The sequence below is a fragment of the Oncorhynchus gorbuscha genome, linkage group LG16 (genome assembly GCF_021184085.1).
Source record: "Oncorhynchus gorbuscha isolate QuinsamMale2020 ecotype Even-year linkage group LG16, OgorEven_v1.0, whole genome shotgun sequence".
Taxonomy (NCBI): Eukaryota; Metazoa; Chordata; class Actinopteri; order Salmoniformes; family Salmonidae; genus Oncorhynchus; species Oncorhynchus gorbuscha.
In genome coordinates, this window is record NC_060188.1 from 98499698 (window position 1) to 98512718 (window position 13021).

General features: G+C 47.3%; 1 protein-coding gene across 1 annotated transcript in view; it reads right to left on the bottom strand.

Moving 5' to 3' along the window:
* The window catches only part of LOC124000170 (ciliary neurotrophic factor receptor subunit alpha-like), a 558871-nt gene that overhangs the window by 8704 nt on the left and 537146 nt on the right, over positions 1-13021 (bottom strand). The window contains exon 7 of the mRNA XM_046306361.1: positions 8441-8630. Coding sequence (XP_046162317.1) covers positions 8441-8630 — 190 coding nt within the window. The remainder of the gene's footprint in view (positions 1-8440; positions 8631-13021) is intronic.

Below are 13021 nucleotides of genomic sequence, written 5' to 3' on the forward strand. Positions count from 1 at the left end.
CAGTCCTCAGATAATCACATGGTGTGCTTTCGCCGTGAAGCCTTTTTTGAAATCTTACACAGCGACTGGATTAACAAGAAGTTAAGATTTATTTTGATGTGTTACACTTGTGATTTTATGAAAGTTAAATATTTATAATTCTGTAGTTTGAATTTCGCGCTCTGCAATTTCACCAGATGTTGGCCAGGTGGGACGTTACCGTTTCACCTGCCCATAAGATGTTAAGAAGTTATGACACACATCAACATTCATCCCAGACACCCAGGACCCACTCCAATTTCCATACTGCCCCAACAGATCCATAAACGATGCAATCTCAATTGCCTTCACCCACCTAGATAAGAGAGATACCTACGTGAGAATACTGTTCACTGACTACAGCTCAGAGTTCAAACCAATGTCCCCTCCAAGTTCCTCTGCAACTGGATCCAAACTTCCTGACAACCCCAGGTGGTGAGTGTAGGCAATAACACATCTGCCGTGTTGACATCTCAAAACGGGTGCCCCACATGGGTCTGTGCTTTGCACCCTCCTGTACTCCCTGTTCACCCACGACTCCAACACCATCATCAAGTTTGCTGACGAGGTGTAAAACATTAAATAGTGGCTGCTTCGGGGAGAGTTTTGAACTGTCAAGAGGAGTTCACCTGTTGAGTGTAGGAGGCAGTGTTTTGATGAAAAATGTACCCAAATGAAACTACCAATTTCTCAGGCCCAGAATCTAGAATATGCATATAATTGTCAGATTAGGATAGAAAACACTCTAAAGTTTCCAAAACTGTCAAAATATTGTCTGTGAGTATAGCAGAACTGATATTGCAGGCGAAAACCTGAGGAAAATCCAACCAGGTAGTGCTGTTTTTCCTGAAAGCTCTCTGTTCCATTGCCTGCCTTCGCTACATTTAAAGGGATATCAACCAGATTCCCTTTTCCTATGGCTTCCACATGTTGTAAACAGTCTTTATGTCATGTTTTGTCATATATTGTCATGTCTTGACCCAGCGACTACGGAATGGACCCAGCGACTACGGATTCTCTCTACTCTGCTGTCGAGTTCCAGGGAGCGATGCTAGGCAGACACGAACAGGAATTGTCTGCTGCTCGACATGCCGTTGAGACCCTGGCCGCCCAAGTCTCCGGCCTCTCGGAGGAGATTCACAATCTCCGCCTCGATCCACCGGTTACCTCCTGGGCTTCCGGGTCTCCGGAGCCTAGAATTAATAACCCACCGTGCTACTCTGGGGAGCCCACTGAATGTCCCTCGTTCCTTACCCAGTGTGATATAGTGTTCTCTCTCCAGCCCCACACGTACTCCAGGGGTATTGCTCGTATTGCCTACGTCATATCTCTCCTCACTGGACGGGCTCGGGAGTGGGGCTCAGCTATCTGGGAGGCAAGGGCTGAGTGTACTAACCAGTATCAGAACTTTAAGGAGGAGATGATATGGGCTTTTGATCGTTCTGTTTTTGGGAAAGAAGCTTCCTGGTCCCTGTCTTCCCTATGTCAAGGTAATCGATCCATAACGGATTACTCTATAGAGTTTCGCACTCTTGCTGCCTCCAGTAACTGGAACGAGCAGGCGTTGCTCGCTCGTTTTCTGGAGGGACTCCACGCTAAGGTTAAGGATGAGATTCTCTCCCGGGAGGTTCCATCCAGCGTGGATTCTTTGATTGAACTCGCTATTTGCATAGAACGACGGGTAGATCTTCGTCACCGAGCTCATGGAAGAGAGCTCGCGTTAACTGTGTCCCCCCTCTCCCCGACACTACCATCTTTCCCCACTGACTCAGGTGTTGAGCCCATGCAGCTGGGGGGGTATTCGCATCTCGACTAAGGAGAGGAAACGGAGAATCACCAACCGCCTCTGTCTCTATTGCGGTTCCGCTGGTCATTTTGTCATTTCATGGCCAGTTAAAGGCCAGAGCTCATCAGTAAGCAGAGGGCTACTGATAAGCGCTACTACTCTGTCCTCTCCGTCAAGTTCCTGTACTACCTTGCCGGTCCATCTACGCTGGACCGGTTCGGCAGCTTCCTGCAGTGCATTAATAGACTCTGGGGCGGAGGGCTGTTTTATGGACGAAGCCTGGGCTCGGGAACATGACATTCCTCTCAGACAGTTAGGGGGAGCCCACGGCCATGTTCGCCTTGGATGGTAGTCCTCTCCCCAGTATATTATGTGAAACACTACCTTTAACCCTCACAGTATCTGGTAACCATAGTGAGACCATTTATTTTTTGATTTTTCGTTCACCTTTTACACCTGTTGTTTTGGGTCATCCCTGGCTAGTGTGTCATAATCCTTCTTTTGATTGGTCTAGTAATTCTATCCTTTCCTGGAACGTTTCTTGTCATGTGAAATGTTTAATGTCTGCTATTCCTCCTGTTTCTTCTGCTCCCTCTTCACAGGAGGAACCTGGTGATTTGACAGGAGGGCCGGAGGAATATCATGATCTGCGCACGGTCTTCAGTCGGTCTAGAGCCACCTCCCTTCCTCCTCACCGGTCATATGATTGTTGTACTGATCTCCTCAAGAAGCATTTTGCATCCGCTCCTATCCTTGTTGCACCTGACGTCACTAAACAGTTCATTGTCGAGGTAGACGCGTCGGGGGTGGGCGTGGGAGCCATTCTGTCCCAGCGCTCCCATACTGACGATGGGGTCCACCCTTGCGCGTATTTTTCTCATCGCCTGTCGCCGTCGGAACGTAACTATGATGTGGCTAACCGCGAACTGCTCGCCATCTGTTTAGCCCTAGGCGAATGGCGACAGTGGTTGGAGGGGGCGACCGTTCCTTTTGTCGTTTGGACTGACCAAAAGAACCTTGAGTACATCTGTTCTGCCAAACGACTCAATGCGCGTCAAGCTCGTTGGGCGTTGTTTTTCGCTCGTTTCGAGTTCGTGATTTCTTATCGCCCGGGTACTAAGAACACCAAGCCTGATGCTTTACCCCGTCTCTTCAGTTCTTCTGTAGCGTCTACCGACCCCGAGGGGATTCTCCCTGAGGGGCGTGTTGTCGGGTTGAATGTCTGGGGAATTGAGAGACAGGTTAAGCAAGCACTCACTCACACTCCGTCGCCGCGCGCTTGTCCTAGTAACCTTCTTTTCGTTCCCGTTTCTACTCGTCTGGCCGTTCTTCAGTGGGCTCACTCTGCCCAGTTAGCTGGCCACCCCGGCGTTCGGGGTACGCTTGCTTCTATTCGCCAGCGTTTTTGGTGGCCTACTCATGAGCGTGACACGCGCCGTTTCGTGGCTGCTTGTTCGGACTGCGCGCAAAGTCCGGTAACTTTCTTCCTGCTTCTGCTCCTGGCCTTGCTGGGTCTCAGTCTGTCCCCAGCCACCGCATCTCTCCTGCCCTTGCTGTGTCTCAGTCTGTCCCCTGCCACCGCATCTCTCCTGGTCCTGCTCCTGCACTTGCTGTGTCTCAGTCTGTCCACAGCCACCGCCTCTCTCCTGTTCCTGGTCTTAGCCTTGCTGTGTCTCAGTCTGTCCCTAGTTGTTACTCTCCTGGCCTGTTTGGTCCTGATTGCTCTAACGCTTATAGTTCTCTACCCGTGTCTCATTTTTATAAGAGTTATTGCCCTAGATTCCCTCTTCATCGTCTCCCGTTACGGTCCTGAGGAGAGGAGTTGGGTTCCTTCTCGGGACGTGCTGGACCGTTCGTTGATCAATGATTTCCTCCGTTGCCGCCAGGGTTCCTCCTCGAGTGCGCCAGGAGGCGCTCGGTGAGTGGGTGGGTACTGTCATGTTTTGTCATATATTGTCATGTCTTGTCCCTGTGCTTCCTCTTCTATTTGTTTCCCCCTGCTGGTCTTATTAGGTTCTTTCCCTCTTTCTATCCCTCTCTCTCCCCCTCCCTCTCTCTCTCTCTCTCTCTCTATCGTTCCGTTCCTGCTCCCAGCTGTTCCTCATTCTCCTAACTACCTCATTTACTCTTTCACACCTGTCCCCTATTTTGCCCTCTGATTAGAGTCCCTATTTCTCCCTCTGTTTCTGCGTCTGTCCTTGTTGGATCCTTGTTTGATGTTTGCTGTGCTGTGTTCTTGTTCCGTCGTGTTTTTGCCTTCTTCAGATGCTGCGTGTGAGCAGGTGTCTATATCAGCTACGGCCTGCGTCTTCCCGAAGCGACCTGCAGTCTGTGGTCGCATCTCCTGTTGTTCCCCTCTACTGACTAGAGGGTTTCAGTTTTCCTGTTTTGACTTTACCTGAGATATATCCAGGAGTATCGTTTTTGTTAAAGACTGGAATAAACTCTGTTTCTGTTAAGTCGCTTTTGGGTCCTCATTCACCTGCATAACACTTTAGACATTGTTTCAGGCTTTTATTTTGAAAAATAAGCGAGAAAGATCACATCGCGTCATTGTATGCGCAACAGCTTGGAGCAGACATTTTCTCTCTCTCCTATTGAAGAAGGTACAGTCCGGTTGAAATATTATGGATTACATATTGTAAAAACAACCTGAGGATTGTTTATAAAAAACGTTTGACATGTTTCTACGAACTCTACAGATTCTATTTGGAATTTTTGTCTGCCCCGGTCATGACCGCTCGAGCCTGTGGATTTCTCAACATAACGCGCCAACCAAATGGAGGTATTTTGGATATAAAAATAATCTTTATGGAACAAAGATTATTTTGTTTGCACTATCTATATAGTGCAAACATCCGAAGATCATCAAAGGTAAGCAATTCATTTGATTGCTTTTCTGACTTTCGTGACCAATCTACTTGGCTGCTAGCTGTTTGTAATATTTTGTCTACTGAGAGAGATGTTTTTACATTGTTATGCTTTCGCCGAATAGCTTTTTTGAAATCTGACACGCCAGGTGGATTAACAACAAGCTAAACTGTGTTTTGCTATATTGCACTTGTGATTTCATGAAATTAAATATTTTTAGTAATTTAATTTGAATTTGGCACTCTGCAATTCAGCAGATGTTGATGAAACTGATCCCGCTAACGGGACGGGTGCATCAACAAGTTCATTGCTAAATCGTAATGATTTTGTCACTATGGCCTATTTATTGCCTTGCCTCCCTAATCTTCTACATTTACACACACTGTGTTTAGATTTTTCTATTGTGTTATTGAATGTACGTTTATCACATGTGTAAATCTGTGTTGTTGTTTTTGTCACACTGCTTTCCTTTATCTTGGCCAGGTCACAGTTGTAAATGAGAACTTGTCCTCAACTTGCCTACCTGGTAAAATAAAGGTGTTCTCAACTAGCCTACCTGGTTAAATAAAGGTGTTCTCAACTAGCCTACCTGGTTAAATAAAGGTGTTCTCAACTTGCCTACCTGGTAAAATAAAGGTGTTCTCAACTAGCCTACCTGGTTAAATAAAGGTGTTCTCAACTTGCCTACCTGGTAAAATAAAGGTGTTCTCAACTTGCCTACCTGGTTAAATAAAGGTGTTCTCAACTAGCCTACCTGGTTAAATAAAGGTGTTCTCAACTTGCCTACCTGGTAAAATAAAGGTGAAATAAAGTTCCAATAAAAAAATAATACAGCCAGCTACACTGAGAAACAGCCAGCTACACTGAGATACAGCTAGCTACACTGAGATACAGCCAGCTACACTGAGATACAGCCAGTTACACTGAGATACAGTCAGCTACACTGAGATACAGCCAGCTACACTGAGATACAGCTAGCTACACTGAGATACAGCCAGCTACACTGAGATACAGCCAGCTACACTGAGATACAGCCAGCTATACTGAGATACAGCCAGCTACACTGAGATACAGACAGCTATACTGAGATACAGCCAGCTACACTGAGATACAGCCAGCTACACTGAGATACAGCCAGCTACACTGAGATACAGTCAGCTACACTGAGATACTTGCACAACTTCATCTGCACTTCTATCACTCCAGTGTTAATTTGCTAAATTGTAATTACTTCACTACTATGGCCTATGTATTGCCTAAGCTCCTTACTCTATTTGCCACACAGTATATAGATGTTTCTACTGTATTATTGACTGTACGTTTGTTTATCCCATGTGTAACTCTGTGTTGTTGTTTTTGTCACACTGCTTTGCTTTATCTTGGCCAGGTCACAGTTGTAAATGAGAACTTGGTGAGAAAGGTGAAATGAGAAAGGTAAAATAAAAAAATGAAATAATAATAGAATCTCAAATATAAAGTATATTTTGAGTTGTTTAACACTTTTTTGGTTACTAAATGATTCCATGCGTTATTTCATAGTTTTGATCTCTTCACTATTATTCTACGATGTAGAAAATAGTAAAAATGAAGAAAAACCCTGGAATGAGTAGGTGTGTCCACACTTTTGACTGGTGTTGTATATGTGAACAGTGTGTGTATTGGTGTGTGCCTGTACGTGTGTGTGTTAGTTGCAGTACATCGGATGTCCAGCAGGGAGCAGTAGAGAACTGAGCTGGATCTCCATTGTTAGAGAATATCAAAATCCCATTAGAATCAACCCAGTAGCCTAAAGGACATACCCAAATCTAACTGCCCTGAAGCAAGGATATGCATATTATTGATACCATTTGAAACACTTTGAAGTTTGTGGAAATGTGAACTGAATGTAGGAGAATATAACAAAATAGATCTGCTAGAAGAAAATACACCAAAAAAAACAGTGTTTTCTTACTGCCATCTTCGAAATGGAAGAGAAAGTTATAGCCATCACTCTGGTTGTAATTCTGATAGTGTCCACACGATGGCAGCAGTGTATGTGCAAAATGTCAGATGGATAACTTGGAGTATGACTGATTCTCAATACTTTTAGTGTGATGTCACCAAGGTACATTTGGGCAAATCGTGAAAAAGACAGTCGCATTCATATTCAATTTGTCTGCAAGAAAATCGTCATATTTGTATACTTTGACTTTTTCAGGTATTAGTAGCCATATTATAAGTTCAACATTTGCAAAACAACCAGTTTTCATAACTTCATAACTCTGAATAGCCTTATAATTTTTTGTCCAAAATGAAAAGCCATGCAGTCGTACAAGGTTAGTACCTACATTTTACGATATATACATGGTTTCCGAATACTCCCGTAAAGCCCAGCTCATTTGCTATCTAGCTAGTTTTGTTTGACCCGATTGGTGCTCATTTGACAAAGATACTGTTGTTCAAGAGATGGCCGCCCGCGTCATCGGCGTGCCATGAAGGCGTCACACTCTGACCAAATATGGTGTTCTATAGGATATACTACACCCCTAATGAAATAGTGGAGTATTGTTACCTTCTAGGATCTCTGAGGAATAGATACGAATGTGATTTGACTCATTCAAACAACATTTAGGGTGATATTTCCACAGATTCCTTTCTTTGCAAATTGAGTGGAAATACAACATCGATCATGCATGCTATATGGACCTTTTTAGGACATGAACAATTATTTTATCTAACAGAACGACACTTCATGTTATCTCTGGGACGCTTTGGATTATAAATCAGAGCAAGATTTAAGAATGTAATTACACATTTCACCTTCAGAGGTGAATTTATGAAATCTATCGCATTGGAAAAAATGTTTTGTTGTTAGGAGCTCACCTCAAACAATACTATGGCATTTTTTCACAGTAATAGCTACTGTAAATTGGACAGTGCAGCTGATTTAAGACACTTTGGAATGGAGTCTGAACCTCCTTCTCTCCGTACCTGTCTCTCTCTGCACCTGTCTCTGTCTCTACCGGGTCTCTCTCTGCACCTGTCTCTGTCTCTACCGGGTCTCTCTCTGCACCTGTCTCTCTCTGCACCTGTCTCTGTCTCTACCGGGTCTCTGTCTGCACCTGTCTCTCTCTGCACCTGTCTCTGTCTCTACCGGGTCTCTGTCTGCACCTGTCTCTGTCTCTACCGGGTCTCTGTCTGCACCTGTCTCTCTCTGCACCTGTCTCTCTCTGCACCTGTCTCTGTCTCTACCGGGTCTCTGTCTGCACCTGTCTCTCTCTGCACCTGTCTCTGTCTCTACCGCGTCTCTGTCTGCACCTGTCTCTCTCTGCACCTGTCTCTCTCTGCACCTGTCTCTCTCTGCACCTGTCTCTGTCTCTACCGGGTCTATGTCTGCACCTGTCACTGGCCCTACGGATCCTGGTCAAATGTACTGCACTTAGGGTTAATGTTAGGGTAGATTTAGGGTTAGGGGTCAGGGGTTAGGGTTAGCATTGAGTAGGTAGCGAGGAGGGTCTCCTGCTCGGTGGTCGAGGGGATCTGTTTGGGTTAGGGTTAGGGTTGGGGTCAGGGTTGGGGTCAGGGTTGGGATTAGGGTTGGGGTTAGGGTTGGGGTTAGGCTTCAGGTACGTACCGAGGAGTGGTTCCTGCTCGGTGGTGGAGGGGATCTGTTGGGGTTTGGGTTAGGTTTGGGGTCAGGGTTTGAGTTAGGTTTGGGGTTAGGGTTGGGGTTAGGGTTGGGGTCAGGGTTGGGGTTAGGTTTGGGGTTAGGCTTCAGGTACGTACCGAGGAGTGGTTCCTGCTCGGTGGTGGAGGGGATCTGTTTGGGTTCATCAATCCAGGGGGTGGCGTGCACCGCAACGCTCCAGTCACTCCAGGTGCCGATCTCCATGTCCTTAGCCGCCACCTGGATGATGTACTCCTTCCCTGCGTACGCATCCGTTATGGTGTGGGCCGTACTGTCTGACAACTCCACCTGAAATACACCAATCAGAGAGAAGCACCGTCCGTTATGGTGTGGGCCGTACTGTCTGACAACTCCACCTGAAATACACCAATCAGAGAGAAGCACCGTCCGTTATGGTGTGGGCCGTACTGTCTGACAACTCCACCTGAAACACACCAATCAGAGAGAAGCACCATCCGTTATGGTGTGGGCCGTACTGTCTGACAACTCCACCTGAAATACACCAATCAGAGAGAAGCACCAAAATGGATGCCCTTTAATTAATAGCATCTAGTTAATCAGAGAGAATCTACAGTACCTCTCATTGTCTACTGGGGTGTCACTTCCTTTAGACAATCCAGTGGTCACTGTCTGTGATAACCCTTTTTCAAAGCTCCTTTTACACTGAGAGAAAGCTCCTATTACAATGAGAAAAAGCTCCTATTGCATTGAAAAAGCTTCTATAACACTGAGAGAAAGTTCCTACTACATTGAGAAAGCTCATATAACAATAAAAGAAAGCTCATATAACACGGAGAGAAAGCGCTTTCTAAACTGAGAGAAAGCTCCTAGTACACTGAGAGAAAGCGCTTTCTAAACTGAGAGAAAGATCCTATAACACTGAGGTAAGATCATATAACACTGAGCGAAAGCTCCTAGTACACTGAGAGAAAGTGTCAGGACCCGGTTACGAACCCGGGTCTCCGGAGAAACAGTCACTTAACCAACTGAGCCACGAATAGTCGGCAGAACCCAGAAGATGAGGCAGACACAGCAGTACTTGAGACGGTGTATTTAATGAAGTAAAAAGTGAAGTTCTTCAGGAAAACATGTAACTCCACAACCTCAAAAGGAATCCTACAAGAACAAAGGTAATCCTCCAAGACAAAAAAGGTAAATCCACAAGGTGGAAGGTAAAGCACAAAAAGCCTCAAAAGATACTCAAAAAACAAACTAACAAGAACAAAAAACAGAATTCCACAAGAGAGTCCACCGGGATCAACAAGAGTTCTCAGAGTACTAGGGCTGGGTGCTAACATACAAACACAGAGCAAAGAACAGAGGAAAACAAAGGGTTTAAATACAATCAGGGGAAACGAGGCACAGGTGCAAATAATAATGGGGATCAAGGGAAAACAAAAGGTCAAAAGGCACAATGGGGGCATCTAGTGACCAAAAACCGGAACAACCCTGGCCAAATCCTGACAGAATCCCCCCCTAGGAACGGCTCCTGACATTCCTACCAGCTCTCTCAGGGTGGAGGGCCCTGAACTGACGAATGAGGTCAGGGTCCAGTATGTCTTTGGCAGGAACCCAGGAGCGCTCCTCGGGACCGTAGCCTTCCCAGTCCACCAGATACTGCCAGGACCGCTGCACCCGGCGGGAATCCAGTATCCGATGGACGGTATAAGCCGGCTGGCCTCCAATGACACGAGGCGGAGGGGGAGGTCTGTCTGCCGGGACAAGGGGAGAAAAAACAACAGTTTTTAATAAGGAAATGTGAAACGTGGGATTAATCTTAAGGGATCTGGGTAAGTGTAGGCGATAAGAAACTGGGTTAACTCTCCTGGCAACCTTAAAGGGACCAATGTATTTTTGGGACAGCTTGCGAGACTCCACCCGTAGTGGTAAGTCTCTTGTGGAGAGCCAGACTCTCTGGCCGGGGCGCAGGGTAGGCCCGGGACGGCGACGTCTGTTGGCTTGTTGTTAGTACCTCTGTGAGGAACGCATAAGATTAAGACGGGTCTTCCTCCACATACTGCCTCCTGGTCCGGGAACAATGGAGGGGCATAGCCAAACTGACACTCGTGCGGGGACATACCAGTGGAGGAGGAGCGCAAGGTGTTGTGCGCATATTCGGCCCAAACAATGAAGGACAACCATGTGGACGGGTTGTTACGAGTCATACATCGGAGGGTGGTTTCCAGCTCTTGATTCATCCTCTCAGTTTGGCCGTTGGACTCCGGATGGTACCCTGAAGATAGACTGGCAGAAGCCCCCATGAGTTGGCAGAAGGCCTTCCAAAACCTAGAGGCGAACTGGGGACCTCTGTCAGAAACCATATCTTAAGGAATGCCGAAGACTCGGAACACATGATTAATTACCAACTCAGCCGTTTCCTTGGCAGAAGGTAACTTAGTCAGAGGGACGAACCTGGCCGCCTTTGAAAACCTGTCGATAATGACTAGGATAGTAGTATTGCCATGGGATGGAGGAAGGCCAGTAATGAAGTCCAATGAGATATGGGACCAGGGTCTGTGGGGAAAAGGTAAAGGTTGAAGGAGTCCTTGCGGGCGGAGGTGAGAAGATGCCCTGGCAGCACACGGGGCAGGCATTGACGAAATTGGCAACGTCTTCTCTTATGGTAGGCCACCAGAACTTACGCTGGATGAACTCCAAGGTGCGACCTACGCCCGGGTGACAGGTGAGGCGAGAGGAGTGCCCCCACAGAAGGACCTGAGTCCTCACTGCCTTGGGGACAAACAACCGATTGGCAGGACCTCCTTTCGGGTCCGGTTCAATAGCTTGAGCTCGTCTCACGGTATCCTCAACTTGCCACGAGATCGGAGCCACGATCTTAGCAGCAGGAAGGACAGGCATGTCCGTGTCATCTCGAATGGCAGGAGCGTAGACTCGGGACAGGGCATCCGGTTTGAGATTCTTCGACCCGGGCCGATAGGTGAGGATAAACTGGAATCGATTGAAGAAAAGAGACCATCTAGCTTGTCTAGAGTTCAACCGCTTCGCCTGCTGGATATACTCCAAATTTTTGTGGTCCGTAAGCACTTGAAACGGGTGAGAAGCCCCCTCGAGCCAGTGTCTCCATTCCTTCAATGCCATCTTAACCGCTAGGAGTTCACGATCCCCCACATCGTAGTTCCTCTCAGCCGGGGTAAGCCGGTGTGAGAAGAAAGCGCACGGATGAAGCTTCTTGTCTTCACCCCTCTGAGACAGGACAGCTCCAACAACATCCTCTGAGGTGTCTACCTCCACCACAAACGGTTCATCCGTAGTTGGTAGTATCAGGATGGGAGCAGAGAGGACGCGCTGCTTGAGTCCTTGGAAGGCCGTCTCAGCTTCTCTTCCCCACAAAAACCTTGCATTACCACCCTTGGTTAAAGCTGAGAGAGGGGCTGCCACCAAGCTGAAGTTCTTGATGAACTTGCGGTAAAAGTTAGTGAAGCCCAGGAAACGCTGAACTTCCTTAACGGATTTGGGGGTGGGCCAATCCGCTACCGCCCCTACCTTCCTGGGGTCCATTTGGACTCGACCGGGTTCCACTACAAATCCCAGGAATTGTACTCGGGATGAATGGAATTCACATTTTTCCGGCTTAACGTACAGATGGCTGTCTAGGAGGCGTTTGAGTACTTGTCTGACATGCTTAGTGTGTTCTTGAAGAGAGCTCGAAAAGATGAGAATTTCCTCCAAGTAAACGAACACAAATATGTTAAGCATATCCCTAAGCACATCGTTTATGAGCGCTTGGAACACCGCTGGGGCGTTGGTCAGGCCGAAGGGCATCACCAAGTATTCATAGTGACCAGTAGGCGTGTTGAAAGCGGTCTTCCACTCGTCACCAGGTCTGATCCGCACAAGATGGTATGCGTTCCGCAGGTCAAGCTTGTTGAAAACAACTGCTTCCTGGAACAGCTCGAAGGCTGTGGCCATAAGGGGTAGCGGGTAACGGTAACGGACGGTTATGGCATTAAGTCCCCGGTAGTCGATGCAAGGACGTAATCTACCGTCTTTCTTGGCCACAAAAAAAACCCTGCTCTCGCCGGGGAGGTGGATGGACGCATGAGGCCTGCTTCCAGAGCGTCCTTGATGTAGGTATCCATAGCAGCTCGTTTGGGTGGAGATAGGGAAAAGATCCGACCCCTGGGAGGGCAAGTGCCCGGAAACAGTTTGATGGGGCAATCATAAGGTCTATGGGGTGGTAGCATGGTGGCCCTCTGTTTGCTAAATACCAGTTTGAGGTCATGGTAACACTCGGGAACTCGGGTCAGGTCGATGGATTCTAAAGACTCGGGAATAGAACTCGGGGAATTTGGGAAAATACAAGTAGCTTGGCACATAGGACCCCACTGCTTGATAGTGCCCACAGACCAGTCGATGTGAGGGTTATGGCTGTGAAGCCAGGGGTATCCAAGGACGAGAGGGAACTCGGAACAGGAGATCAAATGAAAGTTCATCAATTCCTGGTGTTGTGAAACTGAAAGTCGCAAGGAGGTAGTGACATGAGTGACAAGTCCAGATCCCAAAGGGCTTCCATCCAATGTAGTAACCCTCATGGGGTCACTTAGAGGTTCAGAGGGAACGCCATTCTCCTTCGCCCAGACACCATCCATGAAGTTACCTGCGGCTCCAGAGTCTACCAAGGCTTGAAGGTGAAGCTTGTGGTTGTCCCAGGAAAGGGT